The 13,907-nt window shown below is 33.7% G+C and overlaps 3 protein-coding genes across 4 annotated transcripts in view; 1 reads left to right on the top strand and 2 right to left on the bottom strand.

Annotated features, from left to right (window-relative positions):
* Positions 1 to 7,998, bottom strand: part of LOC128890087 (tumor necrosis factor alpha-induced protein 8-like protein) — a 17,762-nt gene extending 9,764 nt beyond the window's left edge. Inside the window, exon 1 of one of the 2 annotated variants that reach the window (XM_054148293.1) lies at positions 7,684 to 7,998. The gene's annotated coding sequence lies outside the window, so the exon portion shown is untranslated. The remainder of the gene's footprint in view (positions 1 to 7,683) is intronic. The other variant, XM_054148294.1, reaches the window with a different exon arrangement.
* Positions 7,999 to 9,046: 1,048 nt separating this feature from the next.
* Positions 9,047 to 11,464, bottom strand: LOC128890086 (terpene synthase-like). Its single transcript, XM_054148292.1, has 7 exons — positions 11,352 to 11,464; positions 10,803 to 10,954; positions 10,603 to 10,747; positions 10,420 to 10,540; positions 10,070 to 10,206; positions 9,614 to 9,710; positions 9,047 to 9,485 (listed from the first exon to the last, which is right to left on the bottom strand). Exons 1-7 carry the CDS (start codon positions 11,406 to 11,408, stop codon positions 9,277 to 9,279), a joined length of 918 nt encoding a protein of 305 aa, XP_054004267.1. The 5' UTR covers positions 11,409 to 11,464; the 3' UTR covers positions 9,047 to 9,276.
* A 929-nt stretch (positions 11,465 to 12,393) lies between these two features.
* LOC128890378 (uncharacterized) lies at positions 12,394 to 13,290 on the top strand. Its single transcript, XM_054148816.1, has 4 exons — positions 12,394 to 12,423; positions 12,634 to 12,753; positions 12,822 to 12,936; positions 13,025 to 13,290. Exons 1-4 carry the CDS (start codon positions 12,394 to 12,396, stop codon positions 13,288 to 13,290), a joined length of 531 nt encoding a protein of 176 aa, XP_054004791.1.
* The last annotated feature ends 617 nt before the right edge of the window (positions 13,291 to 13,907 follow it).

The raw sequence follows: 13,907 nt of genomic DNA, 5'->3' as shown, positions 1-13,907 counted from the left end.
TTCTATAACCTCTTCCTTCTTAGTACCATCTTTCGAAAATTGTCGAGAGGTTTTAAATTAAAAGATTTCATCAGTAGTTAGATGAATTTTTGTTTCGTTTAAAGTCCTTAAGTCGAAAGACAGTCCAAAGTATCAACGCTTTACAGCCGTTTTAATTAAATAAAACATTCTTCTAATAAAAGTTTAACCATTCCATCGAATAAATATTACGAATGCATCGCTATAAGTTGATTTCATTCATTCTCTATTCTTCGAATGAAATTCTGTTCGTCTCTGAGACCTCTCTTTGATTATATCGTTAGAATTTCTGTAATCAGGACATTTTCTAAAATGCTCCACTTTCTTTTATTTAGATGCTGCTACAAAGATGACGCATTCTACGTAAACAGAATTCTTTACAATAATTTTCCAGTCCTTAAATTTCATTTACACGTACGTATGTACATCCGTAACGGTATATTCTTCACTTAGTAGTTAACGCATTCTTTGCTATATCTGACTTCTGCTTAACCAGATCTCGGGAAAATCGATTGCGTAAAACGGTGCTGTGGGAAATTCACGGCTTCCGGTAGAATCTTTAGAACGGCTCAAAAGTTTCTACTCCGATGTTGACATATACGGAATTAATTTGCACTTTTTTTCTTATTATTTTCACTTGAACATTGAATAGCAGACTGCGATTGTTCGTAAGAATAGAAGTTACTTACGTGATCTCACACTGTAAATAATAAATGAACAGAGGTAATCCACCAGTGATTAACGCAGTACGATAGATATTAATTAACAAAACTTGTATAATTTTCAAAGTGATACGATTATATACGGAGGCTAGTCAAATGTCCGAGTAACAATTTCTACTTTCAATTGCGTAATTAGAATTATTTAAAATAATTTTCATATAATTTTTTGCGAAACTAATATGAAAATTAATTCTCGATTAATTCTGGGTCGAGAAATGAAAAGTTCCAATTAACACGGTAATACGTACACTGAATAGGTTATTCATTTTTATTTGAACATTATTCAATGATGGTGAACTAATTAGTTGGGCTATCGTAGGTACTATCTAGAGCACGTAGTTAGAATCTGAGCAACGTGAAGACTGAATTCTGTTTCTACGCGTCGAATGTTACTTTGCTGTAGCAAACTAAAGCTATTTTGGTAGGAATTATCGAATAATGTGTCGATTAATTTAAAAATGCAAGTTAAAACAGAGAAACAGGTATATAAAGTCTCCATAGGCTGAGGATTCGTCATATCTATAATTAGTTGGCTGTTTTTTACTATCGCGATACGACGAAGGACATCACCGACACCCACGGTGATACACGCAAACGTCATTTTTAAGAAATGTATGTGCATCGTAAACGCGCACGACATTTGACCTATTTAATTGAAATCGAATTTTAACATTACGTAAATAAAATCATATCAGCTTTAGACTATTTCGAGCGAACGAATTCAGAACGGAATCAGTCGCGAGCGAACGAGTTCAAAACTGAATCATTCACGAGCGATTAAACCCGAACAGTAACTGACAGAAGTAAGGAATTGTTTTCGATACATCGATGCGTTCTTCCAATATGTGTATTTTTTTTTTTTTTGCTTTTCTTATCACCGATAATTTATTCTACGTTCCTCGTTGCATCGCTGAGCATATTGTATTGTTCTGCCTCTTCGTGTAACAATTTTGTTATTTTCGTGCGCAAACGTGTGCGTGCGTGTGTACATATAAATGTTTATGTCAAATGTATTTTTAATCATTGTTAAATTTGTCTTCTATCGTTTCTGAAATGTTATTTTGTTTATAAATGGTATTTGTTGAGTTTAAACAGAGCAATTTTAATCGAAACGTTAGTGATTAATAAAAATATAAATTGATCTTATTACTATAAAAAAAATGACATAATCTTCAATTATTTAAAGGATAAACACAGAAACACGAAATTCATAAATTTTTCGATATATTTTACAGTGTGAAATTGTGGAATTTATTTGGATTTAAATTTAAGATAAGAAGAACAATAAAGTTCTGCTACTACTATCTCACAGATGAAATGATCTTGAAAATTACTATTTTTCTGACCCCTAGAATGAAACAAAATTTGTGAAAAAAATTGCAATCTTTACTTTAACATGCGTCATTTTGTGAACAAATAATTTAAAACGAAAAAAACGGCTACGCTTAACGATTACTACATTTATGTAGGTATCGTCTTTACAATCTTGAATTAATTTAATAAGCAATACAACAAAAAATAATCGTAAAAAAGGACATTTTTTGAGCTTGCCACCGTGTTGTTCCCCCTTAAAGTGGCGTATGAAAAGTATCGTAAATTATTCGTCTCCGTTAATTCATTACAAGAGCGAAACACGACCAGTTGGTAACCTCGCGAAACCATCTTACATTTGGAACAAGACCCCTTCTGTCTCCACCCCTCGATTTCCTCAACGTTTTTCTTTTTACTTCTAAAGATGCAGCTGTCATACCGACAGCTGTGCAACTGGCACGGACCTCCTTGTTAAACTGAGTATCTTGTCTGAGAATATACCCACCACCTGCCCCACGGCAACGTGTTGAGCTTCACGTACACGTGTACGCATACAGTTATGGCTGAGCAACGCGCACGTGGTCACACGGGCAAAGTTAGGAGACGGATTATGCTCTGTCTATAAAGGTCGTACGCTACCCTGTTAAATACGACTTTTCAGAGGACCCTGCGTCCACGGTTGACGTAGCTCTCCTTTTCGGATATCGATCCGCGCCGACACACTCGACATTCTCTCGTCAAGTACAGACAAACCAAATTTTTATTTAGATCAGCAAATGAGAACGAAAAATAAAAAGTTACTGGTTAAATAAAAATCGATGCATCTATTTCCCGATTTTAATGAAAGATCGAGTCCTCTGTGAATATTGCACAAATTGAAATGATGATACTTAGTACGACAAACCGTGTGAATCGGAGAAATGCACATAATTTAGATAGTTATTTAATTAAGTTCGTTTATTTCAACGCACAATAAAGAATAATACAAAGGGAAAATAAGAATACATTAGCCCATTTATGAAATTTTTATTTAGATCAACAAATGAGAACGAAAAATAAAAAGTTACTGGTTAAATAAAAATCGATGCATCTATTTCTCGATTTTAATGAAAGATCGAATCCTCTGTGAATATTGCACAAATTGAAATGATGATACTTGGTACGACAAACCGTGTGAATCGGAGAAATGCGTATAAATTAGATAGTTATTTAATTAAGTTCGTTTATTTCAACGCACAATAAAGAATAATACAAAGGGAAAATAAAAATACATTAGCCCATTTATGAAATGACAAATATAGAAAGCTATATTTTAGAATTTTTATTTTGGTAACAAAACAAAAGACTAAGTAACTGACGCAATTAGTAGTAAATAATGGTATCTGTCGTTAGAAGTATCAATTTTGAAATTGGATCATCTTCAGGGACAATTTATAGCATCGATTGACCTAAATAATTTTAAAGGGAACAAGATATAACTTTTCCATATAGAAGAAAGAATTGCACGGGAAGAGCTACTTGAATAAAATATGTATTATCGAGGAAAGAGGAAAACGGTTTTATGTAAATGCGAGGTACTTACACAACCTACTATGTAAAGTACGTGGTCACATCTTATTCCTGTATTTTATATCTACTTCAAAGTAATTATCGTTGTTGTAGTACGAGAATGAGTATTGAATAACAACCAATTGGGTTATTCAATCTTCCCAATTGAGTAATAACCAATCTTCCGTGACAAAATTTGAGTAATGAATACAGAGAATGAGAATATATTATTAGTATATTAATAACAAAAAATTGTGATTATTTCTTGTATCGTTCGATTTTCTCGGAGGTTCTCTAAAATTATTGCCGTTGTATACTTGTATCTTGTTTTAAACAGGTAGCTCGCTCAAGGCCGGAGACATATCCAAGCTTCAGGCGTGGTAGGAATTAATTCTCACGTTACACGAACAACCTGTCGCGCGAGCCATCGCAAACTAAGTACTTACTTGAATTATAATACCCTAATTGCTATGAGTGTACCGTTACATATCTAACGTTATCGCGGATATCCTACAATAAAATTGAATGTTAGCAATGTTGGCTTCGAATTAATTCTAACTAACTAGTGGTTAAATGCATATGCAAAAAAAGTAAATTGGACGCTGTAACGAGAATCGGATCGTTAAATAATTCCTAACCCGCGAACGGATACGAGTGGAATATGGATCCATAGACATGGCGAGCAAGACTCGTAAAAAACCGGACCGTCGCGGTTTTGCTGGTAATTAGAAACAGACGGTGAGCGCACGCTGACAACAGTCTCATTCATTGCATGGCTACTCGTTAATAACATTACCTATTTGCAGTGACGGAACTAGACGTATCAAAGCCTGAAGTTAATTCTTTGCTCGCGTTTTTCCATAGTCCGTAATTATTTTTAAGTAGCGAGCGTTCAGTCAATTGTTGCCGGCTGTGTAAAGCTAGCAGCTCATTTTGTGAAAAATTCAGAAATAATTAAATGTTCTGTCTTCATTTCCAATAGTTCCATAGTTCCTGATCGGTTAAACTAATATCTACCAATTAGAACTATTGGATAAGTTTTTAAACAATTTTAATTAGGACTATTGTGTAATTCGTTAAACAGTTTTAAATGCGCAAATCTGTAATAAAAAGTTACCCAATAGTTGAACAGTTTCATTAAATAGTTTAACAAATAGTTATCCAACAGGTCTGCAAAAGAAAATAATTCACGGAGATCATTTAATATTTGGTCTTCTAATGAGGGTTTCCCCCTTAACGTTTTCTGTATACTGTTTTGATAAATGTTAAAACATTGAAAATTATATATTTTATATGTATACAAAATTTTCATATGTAAATTACTCTAATGCGACTAAAGAGCTACGAACATTGTTTTCTAATTTTTCCAACTACGACGCACGGCACCCAAAGTTTTGAAAAAAATTATGGACAATAACAATATACACGTAGTTCCATTTGTTTTTATGTTTTTTTTATTCTTGGCAACTGGGATTTTCAATTAAAAAATCAGAAAAAAATCTGGCACATGTATCTCTGTAACTGAAATGTTTTATTTTTTTTTTTCAAAATTTTGCATGATATAGGACGAGAGAATTGGTCAAAAACGTGATTTTCATTTTGTCCTGTGTACTACTCTACTAGTTGAGATAGAGACTTGAAACTTGGGACAGATTAGTCTCTTTTGATAACCTACTGAATATACCATTGCAAATCAAAATCAGTCTAAAAATACTTTTCATCTCCTTATTAAGCTATACCCTTTTATTCAAATGAGTTTGTTTAAGTTTGCTTAAGTTTAAAAAGAGTTTCTTTATCTATTTTATTTATTATCATGGTATTCGATATTTGATATAGATGTATCTCTAGTTCTCTTTTGTATGATGTACTAGAATCTGCCCCTAGGATGATATAAGTTGTTCATATCGTTGGTAATGATGTTTCTCAAAATGTAAGATTTGTCTATTTGTATTATAGAATTGAATCTTTACTTACTACTAAAGAGAACCATAATACCTCAGAGTTGAAATACCTAAAGGTGACTGAAATAGTTCAGGTGACATTATCGACTAATAGTCTGTAACCAAGCAGCAGTATGAATTATTATTATAAAAATATATTAATTTTACTATTGGGTGATAAACCAATTACTTATTTTTAAGCATCCAATCCTGAGAATAGTGAAATGAATGAATCGTTCTAAAAACATAAAAGATACGAATAACCATTCTGTTGCTCTCAATTTCAGCAACTATAAAAATAATACTAAAGAAAAATTGCACATACAAAATTTTATTTAAGGAAAAATTACAAATTAAAAATCTGTGATATTATTATTTCATTCAAAATTTCATTTTTCATTCAATCTGGGAAATACACCTATGAAATTAATAATAAGTAGTTTTAAATTAGAGGTAGTTAAATACTAATGGTAGTGAAATTAGAAACATTAATGGTTAAAAAGTTTTGAGAATTACAAAGCTAATGCTTCATTAATTTAATGTAAAAATGGACAGAATTTTATTCAAATAATAGAATAGAATAGAAGCTGTACAATGCTTTATACTCAAAGTTTATTCAATCTAGCAGTTATTCAATTGAGTATTCATTCGTTCCAACATAAAATGATTCAATTATATAATTCCAAGTGTAATTTTTATTGATGAGTTAACGAAGCAAAGGTAAGAATTTATTTTTTAATCAATATTTCTTTTCTAGGTGAGAATTTGAGGTTAGGTTTCAAAACAACACTTCACAACATAATTGAACAAATTCATCTTATATGTATCCTTACACGATTATACAACAAATAAGTTTAAAAAATGTATAGAAAAATACAATTATACCAATCTTAAGTTTCATATTAAATTCGCTCTGCATATTTGCAAACCATGCTCCGTGGAACAAGCAGAAACCATAATTCACGTTCAGTCGAAAAAATTGTTTACACCGCGTGTTGCTGTCCCCCTTTTTTTGTTTCCTTTAGATGTGCGACCGACCGCATGGATGAAAATCATGCACCGTAGAAATTTTCACACTGTACCGATAATCGATTTACTCACGATACCTTGGAAAAGGCTTCGGCCGTTATTTCTAAATATACATACTCGCCGCGGTATTATTCAATTATTTTCCGTTGGTGTTCATCATTTCCACGGTCCCTGGCACACACATGCAACGAATTAAGTTACACGCATCCGTTCAGCCATGACTAAGTGATGCAATTAACCGAGCTCAGTCAGTTTTGCGAAACTCGAATTTCCCGGAGTTACACACTTTCCTCTTTGGAAGACTCAATGTGTACAAATGATATGTAGAGCGTCCGTTTTGTCGGTTCGTTTAACGTTTCCTCTTATTAAAGCCCTTACAAGTTTCTTGCTTATCAAAATACCCATTCAGTACTGTATACTTAAGTTTAAAAAAAAGTACTTCAGTACTGTATTACTTAAAAAATGATTCTAATTACGTGACTTAACATATCCCAAATTTCAAAAATTTAGAATTAACGCAGATTACCTAAAAAGTACAGTTTTACTTTCCCGCGTGTGTAACAAAAACCAGCAAAATTTTATTCGAATGATAAATAACGGATAAAAATATTACGCAGTTATTCAGTCGTGATGTTTATTCGATTGAACACCAGTAGAGATTAATTTCGATTCTTTCAATGTAAAATATAATTTCGTTTTATAATTCAAGTATAACAAATAAAAAATTATTTATCTTTAATTCGTTATTTGAAATTTCTATCTAGATAAAGAATTTCGCTCATTTCCGATGCGTGAATAGTAACCGTTCCCGCGATGACGCATACCGAACAATTTTAACGACTCAACAATGTAGTTATTTGAAATATCTTAAAATAATTGACGAAAACTTGAGAAAAAATGTTTAGCAAGTCCAATAAAATACTAAAGTAAAGTTCAGTGGAATTAATCTTTCAGAATAAATTTCCCATCGAACAAACGTTCGCGAAATACAAACGTAACAATACATTTATTTATCTCAAAGCATATTTGAATTTTCATAAAGAAATATGATCGTTGAACGACGAAAGATGAATTTCGTCCATTCGAATTGGTTCAAATTTTAGGCGCGCACTAACCTCTGCTGATGATCTGGGCCGCGAATACGACCCGAACACTCTACGATAAGTTTCTCTTTTCCAACGGCGAGAAAATAGATATTGTTCTATTGTTTCCTTTGCGATCGTCTTTGGTTTGCATGCATAATGAACTCCGTCGATATAACGAACCCGCGAAGCACGTTTCGTCGAACTGAACTTAATTACCACAATTCACTAGCGTGCGAAAAAAAAAAGATAAGAATTGCACCGGTAACGATAGACACGGTCTCCGGTCGGTTCACGATCTCTTCAAACGGACGAACGAACGTCGTCTGGTCGTCTGTTGTGGTCTGCGAACCCACCCCGGTTACCATGGAATCATCGTTCGCGAGGTGGGGCGTGTGAGGCATCTACGCTCGGGCAACTTTGCAGTGTCAAGGAGTTTCCTTCCTAACAGAACGAGTCATTCCACGTTTCCACGTCAAGCTGCACACGATTCAACACCGTGGTCACCAACTATTTCCGAACAAGAACTATTCATCTAGAGTTTCTAGATATTCATTCGCGTGAAATTATAGCTGCCTACCTCCGGCTCATTTCGCTCAATGCAACAGAATTGTAATATTTATTATCTTGGAAACTGTTCCCAGCTAGGCATTTCAAATAGCACTCGAAATTAAACAAAAGTCATAACTTACACTATATAGTGTAAACGGGTATTCTAGTCTGCTACAAAAAATTTAATCATTTTGAGAATTGTGAAAAATGAAGAAGACTTAAGATATTGGTTTAATACTTTATATTATCGATAATACGTATCTTATTTAGTTACATTATTTTTTCACAGAAAGATTAAAAGCTACTGATTTTCTATACAACAATAATGAAAAATCTCCAAAAAATGGAACGAAATATCGTTTTCCTGTAAGTGTTTCAGTTTGTCAAAGCGACATTTTATTTACATATACAATGACAAAAACCAGGAAAATTTTATTCGAATGATAAATAACGGATAAAAACATGTCAAATATTTTTGCGATTAATTGAAGAAAATATCTTTAAATTATGCGTCGGTAAATGATGTCACTATTTTAGGAGACTGGCGCTATCTACAAACTGTCTCCAGACGTATTCATCTCAAATGGTAAGATCCTCAAAGCATCATTATCTTCAAGAACTTCGATGAAAACTTTGCGGGTACATTTGTATGTACCCTAACGTATGATGAACATGTAAAGTGTATCTCTATGCTAACGTTGAAGAATAAAAGCACCGGATATGTAGTAAAAGGGGGAATGTAGGATTATACATTACCGACAGAGTAGGTACTACACATGTGCCGCGATGTACGAAAAAAGAAATAAATAGACGTAGCAGTAGATTATAGACCGTTGAAGGAGAATGTTGTAAAACCTTTATTTATTATTATAATATATATATATATATACGTAATGATAATAAGATGTAACGAGTCATTATTAAACAACAGTCATAAACCTATGCCGATCCACAAATTTAAATATGATTTATGTATCGAGTTCCTCGATGTTTCATGAAATCAGTTTTACGAGTTTCACTAAACGTACATATATTAATAAACAACAAATTCTATCATTTAGCGACGAAACAAAATTATGGTACATTTTTCGTCTTCCAGTCCAGTAGACTATCCAAAAATTTCTCTAATAGTGGATTTCCTCCTAAACGTTTTATTTCGTCCCTTAATTCTTTATCCAAGTCTTCCAGTACACTTTTAGTATGAGAGAAGGATCCAAACTGATTTAATAGTTTGACGCAGTCACGTTTCAAGTCAATATCCTTTACACGTTTTCTCAACATTTCTGCATGAATCATGTACCATAAGGAAAAAATAGTAATATATATTTAAAAAAGTATTAAATCTGTCTTCACAGGACAGCATAGTGGATTCAATTATTATATAAACTATTTATACTGAAATAAAGGATACCTATCACTCGTGTATCTTCTGGATGGCTCTGTATAGCATGTATGGTAGGGAAACTGAACTCTCCTTCGGACAGATCACCGGCGAAAGTTTTATTATCCTATGAAAATTACTATAGCGTAGAGCATGATTTTGGTGACATTCGGGGCCAAATGTCGAATAACGCATGGAATCGAACGAATGTTTAGACTAAGCTGACTAATTGGTAGGTGGCAGATTGGGAACAAATGACAAGATTGCGTGTTGTGTGAAGATATGCCTGGATGAATGCTAGAGTTTAATTTTAAATGAAAGAGCGAAGCATAAAGACTATCGTGATAGTCAAACTGCGTGTGTGACGAACACCAAAGGCGTTATTTTAGTGTATACCTATACTGACAATAATTCAAAGATAATCCTACACGATAATTGCAGTAATAGTAACATCCATTGCCTTTATCAATAAAATCCTTCACATACCTTTTCGAGAAAATCGAAATAGTCCTTGCGAATTTGGAAATAATATCCAAACGTTTGTGTTAAGTAGGTGAAGTCTTTTTTGCAATCAGAAAACAACTGCATTAAGTCGATTACGCACTGCAATACTTGAGCTGATTCTGCAATGCATACAATGTTTATTGTAAATACTACCAATGCTCCAAAAAGAGGCTTTAGAATGAAAGTCATTTGAGGTCACCCAAAGTCAACTGCAATAGAAAATAAATTGTCTCAGAGTACCTTTTCGAATACCCCACCCTGTATATCTTGTTTTAAACAAACACTTTCGAAGACACTTTGTATTCAAATATTACAGACTAATTGATACTAACTTCCAATTACAGCCTTTGTATAAGCACTTTTGGATGGACAAATATTATTGTGTTTCCAGTACAGTCCCATCCCTTGTCCTCTGCTCGTTTTCAACAAACTGTCCGTGAATACTTGCGGGCCCTAATCGTAACAGCGAGAGTATTGAAACGAAGAGGAAGTAGAATCTTTGTAACATAACTCACCTTTGGATGATTCAATGCTAGGACTTTTTCAAAGGCGATCAATAAACCATAAGTAGAAGAGTTCATCGCACCAGCTGTCCCAAAAATTGTATGGGATGTTGGGAATCCTTCTCTAAAATCTGCACTGTCTTGAATATCTTCGGTTCTGGAAAAATTGAAGTAATTGATATGGTGTAAAACAAAGATTCGGGTAAACTTACACCAGCCAGAAATGATAAAATATGTCTCCTATTTCGATGATAGCGTCGAGTTTGTCCTTTGGTACGTTTAACCAATGATTGAAAGCATATGGCAACACAAAGCATTCTTTCCTAAGTACTTTGTAAATGGTACTAAATGGTTCTAGTAGTATCTGTAACAAGGTATCCTACGTTAAACTATTAAACGAGTTAGCTAAAATTAATATCTACACGAATATTTTAAATCATTGCTGAGCGATAAACTCTCATATGAGTGAAAATATTGCTTACTTTTAAAATGTTAGCTTTTCAATTTGTGAATTTGTTTCTGATTTATAGTTTTATAAAAAAAAAAAAAAACTATATTCACTGTATATTCATTATCATCTTTAACTACGAACACTCTTTTTAAACCATTTCGAAATAAACCTAGTATTTTTATTAGTCGAAAAACTCCTACAAAATGGAAATTTCGAAAGGAAAATTCCTCTTTTCTACTTGTCACGTTCTTGTCACGTATTTTTACAGCACTAACTGAATGCATCATTTCAATTACGCCTTGTACATTACCTGGTCTTCCTCCTCATCGCCTCTTATCGAGTGAAGTATCTTTTTGTTCTGCTCCATTGCTGGTCTCTGCTCCAATGAATCTATCGAATACCAGTTTACAGGTGTTTTATATATGTACCTGGTAGCCAAAAAAACAGTGAACTTTTTTTTATTTATACAGTCGTTACGTTCGTAAATTACCTTTAATGATACCGATACAAATAAACATTTCTTTAAAAATCGAAGTTACGTATCTCTGATAATAAATCACTGAAATTACATCTTTCACCTTAGCGTTGGTAAACTACTTCAATTGCAGTGGGATTTACAAAAGTGACTTTAAGATCTTGTTTTTTCACTGGTTTTTCTATATCCATAAATTTACTGCTGTTGATGATGAAATATAACGACTCTAATGAAATATTCTAAACGATTTTTGCGTCGTTCATTTACTCGTATATTGTAATATACATATGTATTGTAGTATAATGCGTAGGATAGGCTGCAACATCGATGCTTGGATTGAGTGCGCTATCGTATACACATTTTATGTAATAAATAAACTGAAACCACCACACACCTCCAGTGACATTTCTCCCCAAAACTGACACTGTTCTCCCTCTGAAATGCGAATGAAACAAAGTCCTCGGAAAATAACAGTTCGACGAGGGCACAGAGAAACGAGAATAATACAAAACATCTTTTACCGAGCAATGTATAATTTAGAAATTGCTGCTATTTAGAAGTTTATAAAGGGGTCGTAGCAATCGATAATGATTATAGTGCACCCTCGACGCGGTTTTAATTTGCAGAATTTCAAAATTATAGCACATGTCAATCATTCGTGTAGTCTGGGCGTTGCGTTTACATTATTAAAGATAACATTTTCTTTGAAAATATGGAAAATATAAAATCTAAAGAGAGACTTTTTTTTTCCATGTAAAGACATTGTGGTCGTTTGATATCACAGTACTATAGCTTCCCTATATCGCTTTTATCCCCTATCGGACTTTGGCCCCACCGGAGTGCAAATATAAGATGGTTCCTCAATATTATGAGCATCATGCTGTTAGCGATTTATATGATCGCTCAGGTACAACTGTGAAATTAAATTTACCCTGTTTTTATCATTCTTCTCAATTTTTTACACGCAAAGACAGATGGTATAACTACAGGTTTCGTATCAATTTCGTAAACAGAAACTGTTATAATTCTTAATAAATGTTTTTACTACTAGTTACAACAGCATATAATAATTTTATGACTGTCAAGAACCAAGATAATTATACAGCATTGGTTTTAGTTAATACCTCTGCTCACCAGGCAGCTTACAACGATAGAGATCTTAAAAAACATATCGCCCATATGTATGTTACTGTGCGCCATATACAAGCACATCGTCTTTTGGCGACAAGCCGAAACAGTGAGTTAAAAAACGTATCGTAACGATTGTGTACGGCTAATGACGTGTAAGTATGATTTTGAACGCAGATCAAAGAATTTATGGAAGAAGTGAAGCACGATTGGGGATCGATGAACGACGAGGAACTGAAGATTCTTAAAGAGTACGCTTACTTGGGGAAACGTTATTCAACAATTTTCGCAAGTAAGAGCTAAACTTGAAGTAACTGTAGAACTTGAACTGTAGAACTTGAACTGTAGAACTTGAAGTAACTGTAGCCACCAAGTTGCAGTGTTTGTTTCTCCGTCGGTGGTAATTGCAATGGCGGCTCACTTCACGTCCGACATTCTGGATATTGTATCACCGTTGAACGAAAGTCGTCCTCATTGGTCTCCCGTAGCAACAGAGTACTTTGTCGACCAACAGAAATACTTCTACCCGATCATGCTTTACGAGAACTTGGCGATCTTCGCAGGTGGAACTATGTTTGTGGGTACCGAATCTTTGATTACAATGTGGCTGCATCATTTTGCTGCGTTGTTTAAAATTATTTGGTGAGTCAAGTAGGACGTGATTGAATTTAACCAGAACATTAGAATACCCATGAGATTATAACTTCGGCACGATAAACAATAATATATTGCATATGTTTTTAAACATAAATATGCAAAATATGCAACATAAAAAGTATATTTTTATAGCACTCTAATTTCCAAACAAATTTCTGTCTACGTCCCATTATTTTAACTATTTCCTGTAAAAGTATGCATTTCCATAAACTTCCGCAGTCTAGTTATTTACTTTTCTCAGCAACAAATACTGAAACGTTGAATTTTTGGGGAATTTACAGCTATCGTATCCATGAAGCGGTTAAAGGCCATGATAATCGCAGATTAATAAATGCTGTGATGCTGCTAAGGAATGTAGCGAAGTCAGTTAAAATTCTATGCACAAATAATAATAGTTCGCTGTATTACTTTTAACAAACATATACAGATAAATATCACAGAAATCAACCTTCTATGGACCGAATTTTCGTCATATGCGTTATAATACGGGGGACGTTTCAAAAGTCATAGCCACGCTCTTATAACTCCGCTTCTATTATAGTACTGTCCCTTGCTGGATAGTTGGCGAGGCAACTCGATTGGCTGTCGCATAACGGCGACACCTCT

This window comes from Hylaeus anthracinus, unplaced genomic scaffold, assembly GCF_026225885.1.
Source record: "Hylaeus anthracinus isolate JK02 unplaced genomic scaffold, UHH_iyHylAnth1.0_haploid 12000, whole genome shotgun sequence".
NCBI classification, from domain to species: domain Eukaryota; kingdom Metazoa; phylum Arthropoda; class Insecta; order Hymenoptera; family Colletidae; genus Hylaeus; species Hylaeus anthracinus.
The sequence above is the reverse complement of the archived record's forward strand: the minus strand, read 5'-3'. Positions and strand labels throughout refer to the sequence as shown.